This window comes from Electrophorus electricus, chromosome 6 (genome assembly GCF_041902795.1).
Source record: "Electrophorus electricus isolate QZ-2024a chromosome 6, ASM4190279v1, whole genome shotgun sequence".
NCBI classification, from domain to species: domain Eukaryota; kingdom Metazoa; phylum Chordata; class Actinopteri; order Gymnotiformes; family Gymnotidae; genus Electrophorus; species Electrophorus electricus.
In genome coordinates this window covers 9,208,820-9,232,500 of record NC_137502.1, presented here as the reverse complement: position 1 = coordinate 9,232,500, position 23,681 = coordinate 9,208,820, and the positions used below count along the sequence as shown (strand labels likewise).

At 40.5% G+C, this 23,681-nt stretch overlaps 4 protein-coding genes across 8 annotated transcripts in view; 3 read left to right on the top strand and 1 right to left on the bottom strand.

The window, feature by feature from the left end:
• The window catches only part of LOC145658604 (uncharacterized), a 3,186-nt gene extending 2,277 nt beyond the window's left edge, over window positions 1-909 (top strand). The window contains exon 2 of the mRNA XM_081716237.1: window positions 1-909. This exon is cut by the window's left edge and continues 279 nt beyond it. Within this exon, the coding sequence (XP_081572363.1) occupies window positions 1-506 (506 nt within the window). The 3' untranslated portion in view covers window positions 507-909.
• Window positions 783-8,205, bottom strand: terb1 (telomere repeat binding bouquet formation protein 1). The gene is given in 17 exon segments (XM_081715351.1): window positions 783-1,729; window positions 2,103-2,260; window positions 2,443-2,709; window positions 3,373-3,857; window positions 4,051-4,146; window positions 4,293-4,357; window positions 4,638-5,065; window positions 5,067-5,377; window positions 5,759-5,884; window positions 5,989-6,120; window positions 6,198-6,350; window positions 6,489-6,617; window positions 6,827-6,924; window positions 7,263-7,323; window positions 7,582-7,710; window positions 7,856-7,984; window positions 8,085-8,205. Coding segments are annotated over 17 exon segments (2,961 nt in total). The 3' UTR covers window positions 783-1,656.
• Window positions 8,206-9,617: 1,412 nt separating this feature from the next.
• pdp2 (putative pyruvate dehydrogenase phosphatase isoenzyme 2) lies at window positions 9,618-13,002 on the top strand. 5 transcript variants are annotated; one of them, XM_027015156.3, is made up of 2 exons: window positions 9,618-9,668; window positions 10,467-13,002. In XM_027015156.3, the coding sequence occupies exon 2, from the start codon at window positions 10,497-10,499 to the stop codon at window positions 12,090-12,092; it is 1,596 nt and encodes a 531-aa protein (XP_026870957.3). In that variant the 5' UTR covers window positions 9,618-9,668; window positions 10,467-10,496; the 3' UTR covers window positions 12,093-13,002. The 5 variants fall into 5 exon arrangements, with proteins under 5 accessions (XP_026870957.3, XP_026870960.3, XP_026870956.3 ...); XM_027015159.3 differs by having other exon boundaries at window positions 9,643-9,664; XM_027015155.3 differs by having other exon boundaries at window positions 9,643-9,762.
• Window positions 13,003-14,127: 1,125 nt separating this feature from the next.
• On the top strand, window positions 14,128-18,605 carry LOC113580537 (uncharacterized). The gene is made up of 7 exons (XM_081715350.1): window positions 14,128-14,190; window positions 14,296-14,417; window positions 14,857-14,933; window positions 15,088-15,548; window positions 15,705-15,779; window positions 15,937-16,083; window positions 16,178-18,605. The coding sequence occupies exons 1-6, from the start codon at window positions 14,128-14,130 to the stop codon at window positions 16,003-16,005; spliced, it is 867 nt and encodes a 288-aa protein (XP_081571476.1). The 3' UTR covers window positions 16,006-16,083; window positions 16,178-18,605.
• Window positions 18,606-23,681: the final 5,076 nt, after the last annotated feature.

Sequence of the window (23,681 nt, the reverse complement as noted above, 5' to 3'; positions counted from 1 at the left end):
TTGCTGGCCCAGTTGAAGAAGTTCTAAACAAGAGCATAGGAGCTGTGGAGGCCATGATGGCAGCTGTTGGCTTGAAGGATGAGGTCCCAGATCCAGAGCCCAAGCCTGAGACCCTGGTAGATCTTTCAGAGGAGACTAAACCCAAAATGATTTTCTCCACTCCTAAAGCTCCTGAAGGCCTTGCCTACTTACCATCTGACCTGCCGTCGTCACAAACCATCTCAGAAGCACTCCTCACTGAGCCTGTTGCTGCAGCAATAGCTGATGATGTTGCACCTTTAGCGGTGGAGAGGGAGGAAATTCCCAGTCAATTTGATATTCGTGCACGCCCTGAGCGCAAGGAATTGTTGGCATGCATGAACCAGGATGCAGAACCACCAGCAGAACCTCTGAACTATGAAGTTAGTGTTGATCCCTCAACTCTAAACTTTGACCCTTTGGTTGATCTGGGGGACATGGGACAGGGGGTGAGCACAGCTGTCAACACGATCAATGACCTTATATAAACCCATGGACATGCTAAAAGAATCAACTGCTAAAGGGACAATAGGTGCAAGGAGTCAGACCATGACAACAGCCAAGATAATGGCGAAGCATGCCTAAATCAATCCTTTTTATTGAAGTTTTAAAATATCCTGTATAACCACTGACAAATTGTGAGCTTGTAGGCATGAAATGGTTGAACTCTACATCTAAACACCAGTTCCAGCATAAACACAAGCCACTACCCAGCATTATTTTTCTTGTAGTCATGTAAGGAAAAAAAAAACAGGTTTAAAATGTTAAATGAGTAAAATAACCTTTTTATTTACTCTGTATGAATAAAGTACCATCACAGAAATGCAATAAGAACATGTTAAAACAATGATTGCAAGTGAGAAAATAAAATTAAACTGTTACAGACCTTAATGTCTAATCTCTAACCTGGTTGACTCTTTACAATTACAAAGGGCTTATCTATTTTTGTCTGGCAATTTGCTGGTGTAGCTGGAATAGGTTATTTATCCAAGTAGTGCAAATCATCAGCCTGTACAAAGTTTTAAATTAGCCAGACAATACAGCGGGGTTGATTTTAGGAATCAAGTGAAACAATGTCAAAAATTAAACATATAGGAAAGTATGTGAATTGTTCCAGTACACAAAGAAAGCTCTGCAGAACTTCAGAATATGCAGTAATGAGGTTTCCTGCTACTGTACTTGGATTTCTTTTAACTCAACACACACATTCTCATATACATGTAGGGGGAAGGGCCACATTCCTTCCAGAGAAAAAAGGTTTTCAGAAGTCACAAGGGAAATTCAGTTTTGGGGTACAAACTCTAGGACATAGCCTTAGAAGCCTCTGTCCCATATAAATCGCTCATTCCTCTATATCTAGTAAAGAATATGACTATTAGGTGAGATTCTCACAATGGCCAGTAAAGTTTAGAAGAAAGAGTAAGGACTGAAGCAATGAGATATTGACCACTGCCCAACACCCACCCCAAACATAAAAAGAAATTTGGAAAGAACTTTAATTCAAACAAAGTTCAACAAAACAAGTAATAAAGAAACTTGCATACATGTTCAAGATTTAAACTTAGAGTGACAGACTTCTACAATGGTCTGATGGCTGACTTGGGTGTTAATGTGTAAAACATTGTGCAGAATGCCAGTTTAACAAACTTTTGGGTCAGCAGAATCCAGTGTTGTAAGGTCTGGTGTCTGAGGTAAGCCCAGTTTTAGTTTTCTGCAAATATGAGGAGAGGAAAAAAGGTTTCAAAAAATAGCACATGGAAAAATGAGCGAATGGAAGAGATAATTATACATGTTCATTTCTCCTGACTGAGTTTTGGTGGACTTCAGCATGATGATAATACACCACCAGTACTGACCAGCGCTTGGACATTATTTTAAGAGACTGATCATCAAGTAGCAAACTACACTCGCTATAATAAGCTATTAATCAGTGTATTAAACAGATACACATCCTGTGAAACCCAGCTATATTTATCACCCATTTCTTAAGTAATAAAAACAAATATGTATGCTTATTAAATTCTAAGCTGGTCCCACTAGTTCAACAGATTATAGATAATGGTACTTTGTGGTTACTGTCTTACTTGTATTTTTTTGCCAAGTCTACATTAGTGCGTCCTTGCTGGAATGGATAAGCCCAAAGTATGGAATTCCAGGAGTGACCAAAACGTCTCACCCCATCTGTGAGGAAGGCCAGCTCATCTGCAGAGTAGTTCTTCCTTTCTCTGTGTCTGCCTGAAGACTGAAGGGAGAGGCAAGAAGTTACACAAATACACATGCACACAGTATCCATACACGCCTGACCAAAGATCCAAGGTTAGATTAGGGGTTTACTTAGAAATGAATTTCTCATGACAGCAGTAACCCAATTGACCTCTAGAATGTAACCACTGCAAAAAAAACAACAACAAAAAAACTTCTTACGTTGGGTTTGCTATCTCTGTGGACTGCTTTCTGGAGACTGACATTTTTCTTGTCCATGTTTGAGCCTAAGGAGGAGGGGACAAAGAAGGATGGTGCAGTGAAGATAAACAGAACTACCTCATTAACATTCAACATTTGAGGGAAGCATGAGAGATGTGCTACAGCTGTATTAATACAGTGCAGACATGGCTTGATCCTTAAAATAACAGACTTCAAACTGATAAAGCAGTCAGCACACAAAAACACTACACCTAGCAACACATGTGGCTAAATTGGTTTTGCTCTGTGCAATCCGTGTGGATTTTGATTAATTTTATATCCCATATAAAACAAAGGGATGTGTCCACAAAGTGAAGGTAAGTTGGTGACTGAGTATACATCATGTCAAATGTCTGACCACTTCCTGTTTCCTAATAACTGTGGTCTATGTTGTAATGCAGACTACCTCCACAATAAATGCAAGAAGAGGTTAAATCCTACTGGTACTCATTTAGCTTAATCATACATAGACTTTGTCCGATTTATCCAAAACCACATACAAGCTCTTTCCATTACTATCCTACAGAGTTCCATATTCTTTGTCTCTTTCTCCATTATTGCTCCTTCTATAACATTGTCATTTTTATCAGTCCATCAGATGTTTCTCATATTCACCCTCTACATTCTCCTTACAAATCATTACCCAGTCCTTCTTCTCACACACATGCTTTTGTGTCTCTCTCCCCATATTGGTTGTAATTTAGTTTGTAATATATAAAATGTTCATCTCTCCCCAAATTTTCACAGAACTATACAGACATCAACTACAACAAAAATACTTAAACACACCCAATAACGGGGGGGGGGGGGGGGGGGGAATCTTCTCTTACCCTTTGTTTCACATGGTCTCTTCAGTGGAGTGAGATTTATGACTGGACATTAAGAAGGAGCATAGAGAGAAGGAACATTAAGGCAGGAAAGAAAAGATGACTGATGAATAAAACATTTAGAGCAAAGCAGATGGATACATTCACCCATAGCTACACTACATGTGAAAAAATTACTTTCTGGCACAGAACCAAAACAGCTCCCTTCCCTCAGATGATGTGTAGTAATGGTGCAAAGTAGAGAACTGGTATGCCTCTTACATCTCACAGTGTCTAACTGGTTCAGTCCCTCCCTGTTCCCCTCTGTCCCCTTCTTCTTCATACAGTTTGAATATTTGGAACAAGTTTGAAAACACTGAGATATGCTGGCTGCATTGTGGCCCATGCTGGCATCACTGCACATGGGCACGACCCCACTGCACCGCAGACTTCTCTTCAGATGCCCCTCGGCCTTCTGCAGCATCCGGTGGAACTGGCACAAGCACCTGCAGAGGCGCAGTACGGCACCTACCGAACGGCTGTCCACCTCGTCCACTCCAATCACACAACCTGAGCCATGCAGCCAACAGAGAGAGGCCTGCCTTAGACAGCACGGTGCATGAAGCAGAAAGGACCCAGGAAGCCCATGACCAAGCATGAAAGAATCAAAGGTTCTAAAAAGCTTTCTAAGGGCAGTTTAAAAATGGTTACTTTGTCTTAAGGCATTAATTAGCATTAGTGAGCGGTATATAGAACCACACACCTGCACAGCGTAACTGCCTGTCTTTGGAGGCAGCTGGAATGGCGAGGATTCTCTCAATCTCACTATCCAACAGCTCCGAGCACAGAGACAACTCATCTGATCAGAAAGCACATGTACAGATTCAGACAAACTACCCTCTTAATTTCATTACATAAAACATCTTTGAAGAGATTTGTGTAAGGACAGGCTACTGTTTGTTTTTTCTCTCTATTGTGTTCTTAGCCATGGTGTATGTTGTATACCCTCAGAGAGAGTCTGTTGCTGCTGGCTTCTCTTCATGGGAGCAGGATGTTTGAAAATATGCGGGCTGTAACCCAACAAAAACAGAACAGAGAAATGTCACAGCAGTGACGAGGCAAGCTCCAGTGACTATCTTTGAGTTACCTAAGAATGAACTGTAGAGCCCAATTAATTTTTCCATAATTAATGAGTTGTATGTGGACCTTTAGCCTGACAGTTGGCCTTAAATTTCTGGACTGGAGTGGTTTTGTAATTTTGACTTTAAGCACCAGTTTTCTGCGCAGTAGCTCTGTTCACGAATAAAGGAAAGTGATTTAGGCTGCTTTAATGTTATTTAACACTCTTACCTATGCAAGTCTCTGTCACCTTCCATTGGGGGCTTGCGGAGTTTGGCTCTGTTTGGGTTTCCATTAATCCAATCATTTGTGCCCATGCTTCTGTTGAAGTGGGCTTTCATCTTCACTATCCCTTCTCCTCTTTCATCCCTTTCCATTTTTTCCCTCTCTCTCTTTTTTATCTCTTCATCTCTCAGCATTGGGAAGTCAGTGTTGTTTTCTGATCCTACTCTCCCATTCTTGTTTTGCTGTGGTTCCCCCTCTCTTTTTTCAGGATTCAATGACTTGTCAAAATCTCTCAAAATCTGTCTCTGAAACTGCTGCTGCAAACACACACACCCACACAAAAAGCAAATTAATGAAAGGACAGTAGGTCTCACTGATGATCCTGCGTGAAAAGATATTTTGTAAATAAAGTCTTGGTTTAAATCATTTTTCATTTGTTAAAATTGGCTCTGTAGTTTGTTGGTTTTGCATTCTTTGGGTTGTGAGTGGCTGAGCCGGAGATTGTGAAGAAGTTGTGGATGTGTGCAGAATATTTTCTCGGCCCGACTCCTCCTCATATAGCCGGTTTCGACCCTTCACCTTTCGCACCACTGAGCCCTCCCACAATTCCTCTCTGCATTCCACAGACCTCAACAGAACTGGCTGTGGGTGCCAATCAGAGGAATTTTCTGCATCCTTTTCTAACTCCTCCCCAATCTGAGAAACGCACACGCACACGGACGGACACACACGGACACGGACACGTTCTCCAACAGTAGTGCGAAATATCAAACATTGTCAGTGTCACAAGATCCCACATAGCGGGACACCGACCAACTGTCGTTTTTCCAGGCGCTGAATCCTCTGTAGTATTTCACGTGCTGACTCCCAATGTCTCTGCAGGACACAGTCCTTATCCTGATGTGATACATCTCTGCCCAGTGAATCCGCTGGAGAGAGGGGCAGAGCGAGACAGAGAATCTAATTATTTACTACAGATCCTCCTGCAAAAATACTTGGCTGAAAACAAGTCAAACATATCAGTAAAGCTCAGAGGGGTCAAGTCATTTGCTGATGTTTAACAAACAACAAAATAGACAATAAAGTAATATTGTAATATACTTTAATAATTATTATATATAACTCACTGATCTTTTTACAGGTTTGTAACACAAAAGTGACTGCCTTTCTGACTTCCTCATCATTCGTTTCAGTCAGTAGAGAGATCATTAAAGACAGTCCACCACCCAGCAATAACTGGGACTGATGCGCCACTAGAGAAACAAAGATAAAAAAATGTAAAGGTTTTATGAATTTCTTCACAAAATTCAACAGTAACCACAGAAATCTATGCCCACACAGATGTCCACATACTCACCACATGCACTGGTGCAGTGTCCCAGTGTCATTACCACCACTAGCTGGTCTTGTGGACTGAGATTAGGCACGGACAGCAGAAGCAGGAGGTGTGGAACCAACCGCAACTTGGACAGAACAGGTGCTAATGCCTCTGAGAAAACGAGTGAAATACATCTCCTGCTTTAGCGTGCTTATCTTTCAATTTGTCACTGTGTGTGTATGCTTTACCATTGTCAGCTATACAGGCAGACAGCGTTCTGGTGATTGTAGTAGCGAGCTTGCAGGCCACAATGTCGTCTTTGCAGTGAGGGACCAAACTGGCTAAAGAGTCTGAGAGTGTGACCAGTCCTCCAAGCGATGCAAAATACTCTTGAGCACACACTGAAGCATAAACACATACACAGGTGCCTTAGAATAATGTTTTAATGTGTGGTCAATAAACCAACATTTGAAACAATCAGTAACAATGACACTTTGACTGCATTGCCTGATGCTCCAGTCAACATAGAGGATACTCACTGTTATTGGCCACAGCCATGCCAATGAAAGAGCAAATGGGTTGTGCCAGTTCCTGTCTGGACACAGATACCTGTACCAGCCACACTCTCACCAAGGGGAACACACACATGCATGCACGCTGGTTCTCCTCTAGCGCACACACACACACAGCAGGAAAATAAAGTGCAAATGTGGGTGTTCTGCACCTTGTATGCGTATAAGCCCATGTTCTGCGCTGATAAAAGTGATGTCAGGGTTCCTGTCCCGAGTTAATATCCCTGCCTCTAAGCAGTCCTATTGCACATATTAGGTTCCATTACATCAGTAGCCCTGACGTAGGACACTGTATGTGTTTATACCGTTCTGTGGGTTGTTGACACAGCCGCAGAGCGCACTGGACACTGAAGCCCACAGCTGCAATACCTCTCTAGGTCCTCCTGAATCTGGAAAATTATCACTAACAACATATACAGAGAACAGACTAGCCAATAACTAACCAATATATATATGAATATATAACTCAAGCTCACACATACACACATTTCCTTTATTTGGTTAATTGTCAGAACAAAAATTATTAAAATAAAACTAGCAATAGTTTACACTACCTCCACCTTTTCTGTGGCTCAAGTTCATTAAAATAAGTATGCAAGTCCTGTTATTTGAGTTAAAATCTATTGCCAAAATTAATTTTAACAAAAACAAAAATTTATACATTTTCACTTTTCATCTAAAAGATCTGGAATAAGAGCATCAGGCAGTGAAAAGCAGTGAATGATGTCCAAGGTTCAGTACCTGAACAAATTGAGCAGAATATCAATGCATCCAGTAGCCTGAGCAAAGCTCTGCCCTTGTCCTAAAACAGAAAAGCAGGTCAATTTCAAGCAATCCATCAAGTCTGCTAGAATTATCAGCATTAAACGAGAAGTGAAGCCAGTGGGAATTAGTATGGTTAGACATTTGGAATTACTGGAATGGCAAATCGAGAAGCACCCAAAACAAAATCCATCTATGGAGAATTAGCTTCCATCCTGTCTGATTACATGAGAAATGGCTACTTAAAATCCTCATCATGATGTGGCTGAGCATGATGCAACATGGAAGTGAACCTTACTGTTGTTGGAAACCAACACAGACAGCATGTACACTGCCACCCTTTTCCGGTTATGGGACACTTCATGTTTCAGGCAATCCATCAAGTCATGGAATATCTCCTCCCTGCAGAGGGTCTGTTTACAGATCTCTACAACAGGGGAGGCAATCACCCTTCAGCTCTATAATCAGAGATGCAATTATAGCCCTAATCTGTTACTCTGAATCTATAAAAAATTAAACATCTTCCATTAAAATGCAAAACGAATGCTGAAAGAACATTAATAAGCACACACCGTTAAATTCAGCCAAGGAGCCAAGTGCAAAAAGAGCTGTTTCTTTAACCTCAGAGTAATGACTGGAGCTGAAGAGGTTATAGATGAATGTCACACCTCCAATCTCTTTGAAGAACTCAACATACTGACCTGCTAAATTCATAAGAAATATATAACAGTACAAAACAGGTTTGCTGTCTGACTGTGTGAATGATATAATTGGACATTGTGTGACTGCTTTCAAACTGACCATCCTGTTGACAGATTGATATGATGGTAAGTAGAGCTTGTTTCTGTGAGTCTGGACATTTCATCTGATACTTCAGACACTCAAGTAATAAGTGGAGATCAGTCTTGATTGCTGAAAACATTGATTAGATATTTAAATATATTACATTTACATATGAATTAATACACATATTCAAGTAATTGGATATGCTTGTTGAGAAAAAATTATATTTTCAAATACTGTAATCACAGTCATCTTGCCTTGTACTGCACTGTGAATTTTACCAGGCATATTTAACCCCTGCCATGCCATTATGTGATTTGCAGGTATAAAATATTTTTCTACAAGGGTTTTAGAGTTTAAAATGCATCTATCTACATTTTAAAAAGAGAATTCTCCATTAAAGGTTTTCTGACTTTGACTGTTTTGATTTAGAAAAATGTACAATAGATTGGTCTTTCAATCACTATTGAATTGTGGCTGTCAGTTGTCAAGAGCTAAGGAAGGGAAGCCAACTCAGTGTATACTATCTGACCCGCCTGCCTTATAAATGATGTAATTACGGTTGAGCACAACACAATGCTGTCTCTGAGTAACCGACTTACCATTTAACATTTTCAACAGGGATTATATGTATTCCTGTCCTGTGGCTATAGCTGCTGAGAACAGAATCAAGTTAACGTTACATCATGATAAACGCGGGAGGTCTAAAGCCCAACTGACTTAAGAGTCAGCAGCTACACTCTCCGACGACGCTCCACCACCACTTATGCTAATTTACGTGAAGCTGGAGTGCTGTTCTTTGTAAACTAGGGCAGCTAAATTAAACAAACATTCTTATAAACTACTAACACAATTGCACTATGTTTAGGCTTGTTCAAGAACAATACTACACAAACTGGCGCGTTCAAAAACTTCAATTACATTTTGATAGCTAGTTGGCTATCTTAAGTTCGCTAGCTAGCAAGGTAGTTAGCAAACTAGCTAGCCAACATTATGTGTGGCATGTTTGGCCAGCGTCACCATACAAAGTGTTATGCTTTAACTAAGGTCATCTGATGTTTTAAAACACTTAAAACACATCTAACTTTACATTACACATCAATTCATACTACCCTATTTAGTCACAGTAACCTAACGTTAGCTAGCTAGTTATCTAGTCTTAGCCAATCATTCACCATTTAAAATAAATTTAGCCCCCCCATGAAAAAATAAATAAATCGCCTAACGCGAACTGCGCCTTAACTAAACCACTCGCTAAACACTGAGGACAGTTCACGCTAATGTGTCATCCAATATTCTCACCGTCACTCGCGTTTCGTCAGATATTTTCTTTGATACTGCGTTGACGCCAGATTTAACACAGTTAATCTGTAATCATTAGGAAAGGGTATCATTTGGATGCATATCAGGATAGTTACCGTTACTTAGGTTACTAACTAGCCAATTTAGCACTACCTTTTAAATTCTGAGTGTAACCGATATAAAGTCTCAATATACTACATTTCCCAGAGTGCTGTTAGAATAAAAACTACGCATGCTCATATGGGCCATAAACGAACTGCGAGATACACCCACCGGTTCCGGTGCAGATGTCTTTCGTGTGTATGGGTGCTTTACATGTTTTCTGTTTAACTTTTTTTTTTCTCATGAGCTGATTAAAATAGAACAAATGCGATTTTAGGAACGATATTTTACGGTATTGTTGAACACAATATTAGTTTAGTTATAGTTTAATGTCAGTGTTGCAAACTAGGCTGGTTAGTTAGGGTTGCTAGCTAACTTAGCTTGATAATAGTTAACCACGATGAGCTAGATAGCTTGGATGGCTAACGCTAACAACTACTTAATGTACCGAACTGTTATGTATATGGAAAAAGTAGGTACTCATAGGTAGTTATAGCTAGCTTGTTAACTATTTGCTCTAGATAGCTAGCAATAAAACCTTTAAAATGGAAGATTCTGTAAGAGGTCTTAAGCTTAAATTTTAGCTAGCAGCTAGTACACGTGAACTTTAGTAAATTACTCTAGAGTCCAAAATTCGTTGTGAATAAAAATTAAACAATTCCTATGTTTCATATGGGAGCAACCAGTGAGATACGGTTTCTTCTACTAACCCTTATACTCAGAATATTTACACAAATTATGTAAGCCCACTTTCCGTATGCGTCTCATCATAATCAAGTGAGGCATTTTTATAAATGTGGACTTTATTATTTAAGTGTAAATATTAACCTGCATGAAAGCTTTGAAGCCACCTGATGCGTTTCTGTGGTGTTTGTTGTTAGCAATTCATGTAGGTTGAGATCTTATTTCACATTTTATTTGAAGTAGGCTGATAAAGGTGTAAACTTTAGCTAGCTTCATTAATGGTTTGTGTTTTTCCTTGTGTAATTGTTGCAGATGTGGGAGTGGTAGCTCAGACACCTGTACATGGAGGCAGTTAACATGTGCACAAGACTCCTGTGCCATGTTGGCACTAGGCACCTGTCTGTCTGTTTCTCGACGAGCTGGTACACTCTTCCTTCCATATTCCGCCATTCTAACATCTCACTCTCCCAAGCCCAGGCTTATTCCTCTCGTGGAAGGAGGTCAGATAGTGACCCAATTCAAGGCAGGGAACATGAACTCTCTTCACCTGATCGTACACTGGACTTTCAGATGACCAGTTTGCAGATCAATTCAGTGCTGCGAGCTAATGAACAATCAGTACGTATTCCAGAATTCGATGGCCGTGGTGGCCTTAGCCCTGTGCTGAAGTTTGAGAGCAATCAGCTTGCAGCCAATTCTCCCCTAGAGGACAGACGCAGCAGTACCACATGCCTGCAGACTCGGGGTATGCTGTTTGGTGTTTTCGATGGCCATGGTGGTCACGCGTGTGCTCAGGCTGTTAGTGAGCGACTACCTTATTATATTGCTGTGGCTATGATGCCAGAGGCTAGCCTCGAGGACCTTGAGGCTGCCATGGAGATGATGCGGCCTGTACCTCCAATTCTTCAATGGTACAAGCACCACAACGACTTCAACTATCGAGAGTCTGCTGCTCTCTATGTGAATCACTTGCGCGTTTACTGGCAGGAGCTCCTTGCAAGCGAAGAGCACGGTAATGGTATGAGCCCTGACGAGGCACTTTGTTACGCTTTTCAGCGTCTGGACACGGACCTCTCCCTGGAGGCACAGGTCCCAATGGCCAGCGATCTCATGCGCAACACGGCTGTCCAGGCTGCCTTCACGGGTTGCACAGCCTGCCTTGCTCACGTGGGGCCAGAGGGCATATTTGTGGCAAATGCCGGCGATTGCCGAGCTGTGCTGGGTGTGCAGGAGAGCGATGGGAGTTGGAGTGCGCTGCCCCTTACAAAGGACCACAATGCCACCAACCAGGCAGAAGTGGAGCGGGTCCGTTCACAGCACCCAATGAGTGAGCACCAGACGCTCCTTGTGGATGACCGCCTCCTAGGGGTGCTGATGCCGCTGCGTGCTTTCGGGGATGTCCGCTTTAAGTGGAGCCGTGAGCTGCAGCAGAGTGTGTTGGAGAATGGAGGCTGTGACCTGGAGGCACTCAACCTCTATCAGTACTCTCCACCCCACTACCTCACTCCACCTTACCTCGAGGCCACACCAGAGGTCACCTACCACCGTCTACGGCCGCAGGACCACTTCCTAATCCTAGCCTCAGACGGCCTGTGGGACGAACTGGACAACGAGGAAGCTGTGAGGCTCGTGGCAGAACACTTAACAGGCATTCACCTGCAGGCGCCCCTCTCCACCAGCCAACAGCAACTTAGCTTGGGACAGATGCACCAGTTGTTGCTACGTAGACAAGCACGCGCAACACCCGCCCTTGATTTGAACTCTGCCACACACCTGATTCGCCATAGTCTCGGGACCAATGAGTATGGAGAAATGGATCAAGAGAGGCTGGCAGCTATGCTGGCCCTGCCAGATGACTTGGCACGTATGTATCGGGATGACATCACCGTCATAGTAGTTTATTTTAACTCTAGTCTAAACAAAACATCTTGTAATTAAGGTTAGATATGTGTACCATAATTACCGGTGATCATGTCAGTTTAGTCACTTAACATATGAAGACAGTCTCTAAAACATGTTAAATAATGTATTACAAAATATAATCCTAATCACTAATATTTCCTAATAACTTGTGTATGTGTATTCATTGTTTCTCAAAAATCCATAATTTTCATTTGGAAGAGTGTAAGGTTCTGTTTTATTCCAAGCATTATACATGACATAGTTGCAGCCAACTACTGTTGGTTTTTTTTTATTCCTCAAGTAAAACTCTTGTAATGTCCAAATGAGATTTACTGTGAAGAACAGCTGTCATATTACAATCATGTTTTTTCACATCCACTCTTAAGCAATTTTTATAGACCTTTATGGAGATTTAATTGCTGTATTCTTTGTATGTGTGAATTTAAGTTTGTGTTTTTTATAACCTTGATGAACAACATTCACTTTCCCTTCCCTTTTTTGCCTTCATCATCATTAATTTGTTTACTTCCCTGGATGTTTCCTAAGTTGTTTTCACATGGAATCACTGTATAAAATGTTTTCAGTCTAGTGACAACAAAGCATCAATCCATTGGTAAGTTTAAAGTTCATAGTTATTGTAAAATTCAGTGGTTCATAAGTCATGTTTATGTTGATGTACATATTGCATAATTTAAGGCCTACTGATGTATAATATTCTGTTACTTAATGCTGTGATGTATATCAGTTGGGATGAGGGAAGGTCTGTTTTGTTGGGGGCTTTTTAAATAGCCACAATATTTAAACACATGAAAAATAAATAAATACTGTATTTTCACTAAATTATTTAATTATAATAGTAACTTTCCTATGTTAATATGAACATTATTTTTTTGTAGTCTGTATTCTAGCCCCTTTGCCTTCTTTATTATTAAAAATGAAAATTGTATTATTTTAGTTGTATTTTTGGAGGGGGAGTGGGATGGGAAGGTGTCTGACTCATGTTTCAAACAATTCACTGTCCAAAGCCAGTTCTCTTGGATATCTGAGCAATTGGAGCAAAAACATCTTGCATTACTGTATAGAACTCTGTATCTCATACATTACATTAATTTCTCAATTGGTGACCATTCCTTGGAAGTGTAACGTTTGAATATTTTAAGAAATTAAATTTTTATTTCATGAATGGAATTTAGTTTATCTGGATTTACACATGTTTTAAAACATTTTAGACTTGAATGTACAATATAAATAAAGATTATTATACGTAGTAGTAATGCTATTGTTAATAGGAAGCAATAATTTTGCTTTCTGACATTCTATATCCAGACACAAACGAAGCACTGAGACACAGACGGCGTGACTTTAAATAGCCACATTTCAGCAAAAGCCTCCAGTGTGCATTTGATATTTTTCGCCAAACCGGCGTCACGCGCATGCGCCAAACACCCGCTGAAATTCAAATGTTTGAAGTAAACGGAAGAGCGTTAACAAAATAGATCTTGGTTAGTTAGTTCGTTACTGCCCCTGCTGTATTCGCCGAAGTAAGGAAAACGTAAAATAAAAGGCGAAATAATTTTATTCAGATAATAGGAAAGCACCGGTTTTATCTTGGCTGAGTGCGTTTCATTTTGTTTGCTCATGCCATTTCAGTAGCTAGTTAGCTAACGCTAGGTTAACTAAATTGTGTTTCGATAAGTACCACTGCAACATTGTTCCCTCCTAGCTGACATAAAATTGTCCTTTGACGCTCCGTTCCTTCTTCTCAGTAAGCCTCATTTGAAACATCACAGTCCAGTAGTAAAACACTGCAGAAAGAACAATCTCTAATGAAGCAGATGTGTCATACACTACCATGTTGGTCGAGCCTGAGACCGAGTTAGGAAGTCTGGTGTTTAAAAGTATTTGGTCATTGTAAATGATGCATGCCTGTTGAATGTATTTATATATCTGGCTACGGTGTGTGTTGAAGGTGAGGGAGAGTTTAAATCTCATTTGGAGTGTTTTAAGACTCCCACCCCAGAGAGCAGCCCTGTACCTTCCACATCCACCTCATGCAAGCTTTGTACACAACATGCAACAGCAACTACATGCTGCAGTGACCCCCAGCATCAAGGAGGTGTCCTGCATCCGCAAGGTGGGCATTTCCAAAAGCACTCTTTTAAAAAATCCTAAAGTGAAGTCGACTGCTCCAACTGTGTGTGCTAATAATGTTGTGTGTGTGCATGCGTGACCTGCTCAGGCTCGAGAGGATGAGTTGAAATTGCTCAGAGTTCAGCCTCTCTCAGAGAACATGTGGCTCAAGAGGAGCTTGTCTAATCCTTCACTTGCTGAGGTGCATACTCTTTACAAGCACATCGAACAGTTTCCTTTGTGCTATAATCTGTTATAAAAATGCAGACACAAAACCAGAAAAATACTAATGTTATTTAGTTTACATGTGACTTCATGGTAGAGTCATGTAAACTGAACTATGCACATTTTTGCCAGAGGTCTACTCTCCCAACCAGCTCTACTTGTGCTTTCCAGAGGACCAGAAAGATCCGTTGGCCTCCATTACAATTTCAGAATGTGAGTGCATGTGTGTTTGACACTGGTGATGTGCACAGGGCTCCTCTTTTTCTGAGGTTCACATGTTTAATCATATTCATTTTGAGCTCTGTTGAAACGCAGCCCTGTGTTTTTTTAATTGTGGTCCACAGCACAGTCAGTATCAACTGCAATTTTTATTTATTTATGTAATTAGTTAATTAATAGAGTAATTGTTTGCATTACTTTACTGTTATTGTTATTGCTGCCTAAGCTTCAGCAGTGTGAATGAGGCTGTGGAAGACCTTAGTGGAGAGATGCGACCCTCTTGCTCAGAGGTTTGTCCTCCAGGTAAACCCAATTGTACTCCAGATATTTTGTTACCTGAAACTAATAATAAAGAAGAAATATTGCCACTGATGGGGTGCAGGGATTTTAAATTCTGAGAACAACATACGGACATATTCTTTTAATCTATTGTTATTTTAATCTGTTGCCGTCATAGAAGCAGTGGTGCACTGTAAGGAAGAAATGAGCACCTCTGCCTTAATTGACAAGATGTTTGAAGACGTCTTACAGGCTGCTGACAAAGAAGAGGAAGCAGAGAAAAGGAAGGAGGAGACAAGAGGGAATGAAAGCAGCCTGTCTCAGACCATAAAGGGAGAGGAAACGGACATGGTCACAGCAGAAACACAGCCGAAGGAGGAATCTCTAGCTTCTAGCTGTGAAGGGGGTGAAGTGAACACAGAAGCAGCTCTACACAGTGGTTCTGTGATATTAGAGCATGTGAAGTCCAGTGAAGTAGAGGAAATAGATGAAGTGTCTGCCTGTGCTGACCACAGGGAGAGGGGAAGGGAGATTACAGAAGAGGGCAGCTCCATGTGTAGTAAGGAAGACTTCCTGATCCTCCCACCTAGCTGTGTTCTCTCCCCTCTCGGCAAATCTATGGAGGCTGTTATACTGTTGGTAAAGCAGTGCAATTGCTCATGTTTATAGTTTTTTGTTGTTTTTTAAGATCTAAAAGCAGTGTGGTTGAGAAACATGTATCTTCTGAACTTTTGATATGATTATTTTACTTGCCCTACAGTTTAATTCACAAGTCACCACTGCTTCCTCACCCAGGGTGCAGTATGTGTCTCCAGAGGAGATGACACCCCCCCCCGCTTCACTTCTGTACATGTAAGGTCATGGTTTCAGGTAATGGTTAGTTTCCCCTTTTGGGTACTTTAACATTAGTGGCTTTGGAGTGGTGGTTTGTTTTGAGTGTTTGAACATTTGATTATTGCTTCTGAGAAATGGTTGGAGTGTAATTATAGTTATGTTTGTCAACAGTATTGATGCATACCGTTCTCAGAGTAAGAACAGTCACCTGGCCTCTCAGCCAAGCTGCAGACCATCATCAATCAGACTCTACAGGCGCTGAGCTGTTGCAGTGACGCAGGGAACCTTTGCCGTTCTCTTGAAGAGGCTGAAGCTGAGAAGCTCCTGCTCATTTCCAGTGGTCAGATCCCTATTCCTTTCCCAGCAGGAAACATGCTATATTGCCACTGCCTGCCACAGTTTGCTGTGCTGTTAACACATTGCCTGTGTTGCAGGTGATAAGCACACCGCCCTGCTGGCAGAGATCAGCAGACTGCAGGAGGGAGCTGAAGCAGATGCAGACCCCCACGCTGGTGTATTGCAGCTGTGCAGAGGCACCATCAGCGTCAGCAGTGTCCAGCTGCCCATCAAAGTGGAGTTTGTGTGCTCTGCCCGCACAGGTGAGCTCAGCTGGCTAATGGGAAGGCGACGTGGATGAAGCAGGCCATGGTCTAAGTGTACAGGGACGCTCATGGGATGTCTCTGCAGGACGCCCTGCTCACTACTTTCTATCCTGCTTCAATTATGGCACCTGTAACATCATTGCCACCCCTTTCTTAGCTTTTTAAAGCAGCTTTTTAGAAGAAAAGAAAATTAAAAAATGAAAGTTCATGGTTTTCATTTTTGGGTGAAAAATCTGAAAAGTGAATTGATGAGGTTTAAATGACTGTATCTAATTACTTTATTCCATATTACTCTGTCCAATTTAACCTATCACCAAAAGTGCTAACTCAGCATCTATATGATATGTGTTTGATCACGAAAAAGGTTGTCACAAGTTCTATTTTTGGAATATTTTGAAATCCTTGTGTTTTATGCTGCTTTGTAGACAAAACATTCGCATGTGTGGCTCTTTGTGAGAAGAGTAATTTTAACATTTTACGGTAGTGTGTGTCTTGTAGTCCCATGGTGCAGCTAATCCCTGCACTGCAAGTCTCCAGCAGCACTGCAGCTCCACTATATCATAAGTATTTATACATTTATACAGCACATGCAGAAATGGTGTGGTCTGTTGTCTAATCACATTTTTGCATTTAATTCTTTATAGAAATCCAACCCCTCTTCTTCCTGTAAGTATTGCTTTCCCTATTAATGCATGTTCACGGTTTAATTTATCTGTAGCTACAGGTTTCTGGTCTGTGTTGTCCTCCTCTTCACAACTGGTCCACCTCTTCTAAGCTCTCACTGGTCTAGCAACTTCTATTTAGTGGGTTCCTACAAGATCACCCTGGCCTTACTGGGACAGGGCAACAGGTTCCCACTGGAGAAGGTGCAATTATTTCAGCAGTCTTGCTGTCTGGATGTGGAGTGAAGTGTGTGGAGAGCATGCTGCCCTCTCTGTTAGGTGTGTTGCACAGTGGTGGTCTTTCTGGTGATGTAACTCTGCCCTGTCTTTCTTTGTGCTCTGTTTTGTTTCCAATGCAGATGAAGTTTGACAGCAAAGTCAGGTGGCTCCTTGCAGATGAATTTCAGGAAAATGTTGCACCCTGTCTCTTTCACCCTTCTCTCTGTGCACTTTTTCATCGGGGGGCATTGATATTAGTTGTGTGTGCTTTGTAGAAGAGTCAGTTCCAATAATATATGAATGTGAATGCTTTTGAATAAATGAACTCTGTAGTTTACATGAGTAGATGTATTTTTTAAGTTTTAACTCTGTTCTTATTTGTAATTTCTGGTGGTTTACTGGTTGTCTGTATTGTAGGTGCCCTTCCTGTCTCCCCTGGAGGGTCACATCTACCTGCGGCTGCACAGTGAGAGCCATTCTAATGTCTAGCACCAAGGCTTTCTGGTGTGTGTAAGATGGTATTTATTATAATATCGGATTCACATGGAAAGGTCTTGTACCATAAATTCCTGGCTTTGCTTGGAATATTGAATGAGTGTTTATTGCTTCTAACAGTAATAACATTTAGACAATGTTTGAAGATGTAAGTGGTTTTGGAGCATGGCAGCGTCTGTTCTTCAGGCTAGAAGGTGCTCTCATCTTGTATTGAAATAACCCCAATGAAATGGGCAGCAAGGTGAGAAACGGCACTGCTTTGACAACACAGAACTAAAACACTAAAAACCCACATGTAGTTGGAATTCAGAGTAGTCCTCGCTCCGTTTATTTTTGTGCATGTGCGTGATTGCTTTAATATATATACATTTTTTTTTAATTGTTTATTTGTTTTCAGCCAGCAACGGGCAGGATCTATATGCGTTGCTTTGATAGCATGAGGCCTGTGCAGAGGGAGAACACACCCTCATACCTTTTGAACTGGTGAACACTTGGACCCTGAAACAAGACAACAGCCACAACCTGAACAAGACATTCTGTTATGAACTTGCATCACTATGTTTTAGGCACCAGTTCCTTCTCACTGTAATCAAGGTTTGAGTGTGGTCCTTACTAGTGTATTGTTTTTTGAAGGAGCTGGTTCTCGGGAGGATACATGGGGAAAAGTGGGCAGATTGGATGGAGAAGCTGAGCCAGGTGCTGCTAGACTTCCACACATGGAGTCAGCAGCCTGCGTCCAGCAAGAGTGATCAAGCTAATAGTTTCTCCAACACTAGAGCTTCCTCCGAGAGTGTCTTGTTATGCATCACTCTTATATATGCTGGGACCAAACATCTAACATTTTATCTTGTAATAAAGAATAAAATAAAGTTTCATGTTTTGCATATGTGCTTTGTTTTTTCTCATAGATTATCCTCTGGTTGGTTATGGTAGACTGAGTTTGCCTAGTTTTGCCTTAGATTCTGTTAAATTCAAGGCTTCTTGTCCAAACCTAGTTGCTTGCTTGCTGTTGGCTATAATTACTCACTGCAGGTGTAGTTTCGCCTTGACCCTGGATATGAATTGGGGGTGGACACAACACTTTATGAACTGTTAAATTAGGATGACTCTGTATATGTCTAGCCGTTAACAACACCTGTAGAAGGCTTTCATTGTGCTTTTTCTTCTAATTCCTGATCTACACAGACCAAACCTCTCAACTCATCTTTTTTTCCACACTTTCTCAAACTTTCATCACATAAGTCCACAAACCTAAATATCTTTCTAATCTGAAATGTGTCTCACAATTCCTGTTTACATATTGCACAGATCTGCTAGATACTATCATCGTGGACAGTGCAACCTCAGCAACCTTATTTACTCCCAACATTCGGCATAGTCACAGACCATGGGGGGGCTTTGGATTTGCCACTCTACTGTCCAGAAGACTGACTTCTTCTCAGCCCTAGAATATTTCCACACGCTATGCTTCCTGGCTCTAACTGAGACCTGGATCACCCCTGAGAATTTTGCAACTCTGGCTGCCCTGTCCTCTGCCTTTTAACTGCACATTCTCTGAGACATCTTGGGAGGGGTGGTGGCAGAGGTTTACTGTTGTCTTGAAAGACACTTTCCTTCTCTACTCTTTCAATCTATTTTTTAAAAATTCATGCTATTATAGTGACCCCCCTGCCAAACTTCACATCATTCTCATCTACTACCCTCCAGGTTCCCTAGATTACTTAATTGACAAGCTTGTCTGTCTATCTTCTCTCTCCCTCCCTTCTCTTTCCATCCATACCTCCCCAACGTGTTCCTCCTCTTTCTGTTACAACCTGCCCTCCATCACTCCCTCTTCCCTTACTTCTACTATTTTGTCCACTCTTCCTCACCCTCTCTCTCTTTCTTCTCTCTCTGGATACAGTTACTAATACTTTCCTTTCTACACTCTCCTTATCGATTAATCTCTGCCCTCTTTCCTCTAGACCTGCAAGATCTTCCCTGCCTAATGAACACTGCTGCTACAGGAGAAAACTAAGGTCTGCAGAGAGGCAGTGGAGGAAAACACCTAGATTCAGACCTCAGCTCATACCAGTCTCTTCTTTCCAAGTTCTCATTGGAAGTAATATTTTCAAAGTCATCCTACTACAGAGGAAAATTTGAATCAGCATTTGATCGACACAAGATCTTCAGTATTTTTTCTTCTCTCCTTAACCCATACCCTCCTCCTCCTCCCTCCTATTACTCCTGAGGATTTCATCACTGCCTTTGAGGATAAGCTTGCAGCAATCCACCAGTCCTTTCCCTCTGTTCCTTCTCTTCCAACCAGTGATCATTCCCCCACATCCAACTCTGGCTTTTTTTTTCTCTTCTCTCCTCAGATGAAATTCTTCAACCCCTGACTTTCAGTAATCTCTCACAGGAAGTTACCCAGGTACTTGTGCAGTCTATTTTAATTTCAAAGGTAGACCACTGCAATCTGCTACTTCCTGGTCTAAGAGCCATTGGTATGCTCAATGGTATGTGGGACTCTGACCTACTGTACTGGCTAGGATGCAGTCTATGAGTAAATGACAAACCTCTTTGGAAGTCGCTCTGGATAAGAGTGTGGCCAGAAATATGTAAATAATACGACTTGTCCTTCCATATTTAAGATGAAACCTTGAATGTAGGGAGAAAGATAACAAATTTGATTTTAGTGTCCCTGTATTTGTGGATAGGGATGATTTAATCCTAGTTTATTTTTTAAAAATATAGAATACATCTTGATGCAGTTGAACTGTGGTAAAATTATTTTAAAAAGTCAGTAATGTAGTAAGCTGTTCTGATGTAGTAATCTGTGGGCAGTGTAATGTAATGTAGTAATGAGCTAAAATGTAGCTCAGTGGTTAAGGTACTTGACTTGTAAGCAGACAGTTGCTATTTCAAGCCACACCATTGCCAGTTATCCCTTTGGGCCTGTGATTGCTCAAGTTGTACTCAGTCATAATTGTAAATCACTTTAGATAAAAGCATCAGCTAAATGATGTGTAGTTTACAGCAGTAATCACTCATTTTAATATGAATGTATTTTTTTTAATTATTGTAATCAACTGTCACTGAATTTACAGCAGACATGAGTGTGCTGGAGCTAGACTTTTCTCTGAGAACTTTTAAATGCAGTTTCCCTTTAATCAATATGCATTTGCCTGTGTTACAGCCAGCTCGTTGAGACTGCAACATAAAGGGGAACCACCACTAATTAATGAAAATCTATAAATATTATTTTAGCAAAAGTCAGAAAGGTTTAAGAAACACTGTCTAGGCCAACACAAAAAATTAATTCCCAATAAGAGATAAGATTCAAACAGTTACAACAGTCTATATAGCACACTTGGGGATGTCACACCATTAAATGTGCTTTAGTTTACATTTCATACAATTTCAAAAATTACATTTGAAAAAATAGAGATGTGTTTACTGTGAACCATGATAAGACAAACATAAGATTAATGTGCTCATTTAAACATGGGAAACAGCTAAATTTATTTGAAAGCATGCTATCTGATTTTATGTTTCTCATGTAACCTCAAACATGGCTTAATTTCTTTGAGAGCTCTGCGTTCACTTCTTCTCCAGTTGAAGGGGGTACCACTGAGAAATATGTCTTCTTTGATTGGCCTGAACTTTTAAGTCCAACAAAAATCTTGTCAGAGTCCAGCACGGTCACTACCACCTGCAGCTCCTGTGGAGAAGCCACACAGGCTGGTGAATTCCCATCTCACGCATTTACCACATACCTCATTAACTGCTATGATACGAAGTTTTACAAAAATATCATTGCCCTTTTAAATCATTTTAATAATTTCTCCAGAAGAATGTTTGTGAGTTTTTAGCAAACGGTGGGAGTTAAAGTAAAACAATTGAGTTTGTTCTGTTTAAGCAAGTTAATTGCAGAGTCTAAAACTGGTAAAACACTAACCAGAGACAACTAGCTGATAATTGGCTGCAAAACAAAGCTCACAAAAGGTAGCTATAGTTGGCCAGTCATGAGTTGTTTCTAATGCTAGACTGAAAGGAACAAATGCACATTTGTGTCGAACTTGATGGTTAGCTAGCTATCAGAGGTGCAGGTTGGTAGTGTTGTTATAGCAACTGCTCACTTCGGACTTTTGTTATGGTTAAAACTGAATGAAAGGAGAAGGGGTTATCACAACAAACTCAGAAGGGATGCCAAACAACGAATATGGATAACAGCGCTATTGGTCTTGGAGTATCCTTGTTTTGTACACTTGTGTTCTTGCTCCAAGTCTAGCACTGGGCAGTTGGGACCCCCTATCTCTGAAAGTTTCAAGAAATGCCTTGTCACAAAGCTTCTGGTTTTATGTGGTTATTTGTTTCAGCTTGAGCTGTGTCTGTCTTCAAATGGGAGCTACTAAGTATTGCCAGCTTAGAAGATGGCTAATAAGCAATATACTTGTTCTTTAAAAACTGTACAGTTTTTAAAAAGAAAAATTAATTGTAATTATCTATGACAATAATCATCTTAAATTAAATTATTGGTACAGGCCTAATGTTTGTTGAGAGAAATCTATAAAATATCTTTTTCCCATTCATCCTAGTTCATTTGGCTTGTCTGGTTTTTTTTTCTGAGTTATAGAAAAAAAATTACACTGCTTTGTTTTTTTTTAAAGAATGTTTGTTTGATGTGCCCTCATTTGTTTTTTTGTTTGTCTCCCATTCTATGTGCTGTTCATCTGTATGTTCTTGCTCAGGTTAGTCCCTGCCATGATGGAGTCACCTGCATGTGCCAGACACAGTCCTGCTGTGCTTGAAAATGAAAGCCTCACCTGTATGATCATTTACATTTGCCTGACACTTTTATCCAAAGCAACTTACAATTATTACTGAGTACAACTTGAGGAATTGATTATTAAGGGCCTTGCTCAGGGGCCCAACAGTGGCAACTTGGCAGCAGTGGGGCTTGAACCAGCCACCTCACAATTACAAGTTGGGTCAGCTACCACTGCTCCCTCTATCACACACCCTCCTCAGGAGACTGAAAGCCATGGCTCGAGATTTTAGTAATTGGACAGTCAACAGCAGCAGCAGCTTTATTCTATCTGGTTTGGTGACTGGTGACAGTTTCACCCTCTGATATAGCCATGATGGACTTAATTTTCATTCCCACTCTTTTTAGATGACCTCAGTCATGATCTTACATTATTCATTGGTCTCTTCTGATTAATATTAAAACTTCTGTTTAATGACTAAGCTTATCTGTCTATTTTTCCTATGTTACTAATTACTGTATGCTCCCATCTTTTCTTAAATTGACTCTTAACTCAAATTGCTTTTTTTGTATTGCTTGTGATATCTGATGTCTAGCAGAGGATGGGATTCACTTCTGATTCTTGGTTGCTCTCAAGGTTTCTTCATGATCTGAAAGGAGTTTTTCTTTACTAATGTTGCCTTGTAATTGGACTCTGATGTCTGTACAGCTGGTTTATGATTACACCTGTGATGAAAAGTATTATACATGGGAACTGAATGATACATGGGCAAGCTCATGAAATTTAAGATGATTTAAATGAAATAAACAATTTTATTATGCACCTGATTTAAGTCTCTTGCTAATTATCAAAGCTTTTGTGAGTTGAATCAGGTTTGTGTGATTTTCACCATCTGTGTAATTGCTAACTATATTGAAATAATTTGTATTATTTTAGTAACCATGCAATTTATTCTTTAAAAAGTATTTTCTTAATTATTTGTACTTGTTGTTAAAGACAGCTGCAAGAATTTTATGAAGTATTCATATTTTCATCACATAATAAAACATGGCCTTCCCAACATAATTTGAAGTCAAATAAACTGCTTTTTCCATCATTTGTCATAAGTGTGTCATAATTGTGGATAGATAGACACAAGCCAATAAAAACACTACAAAAATTTTTTTTAGCTATTTTAGCTCATAATTCATCATGAGCACATTTTTCTAC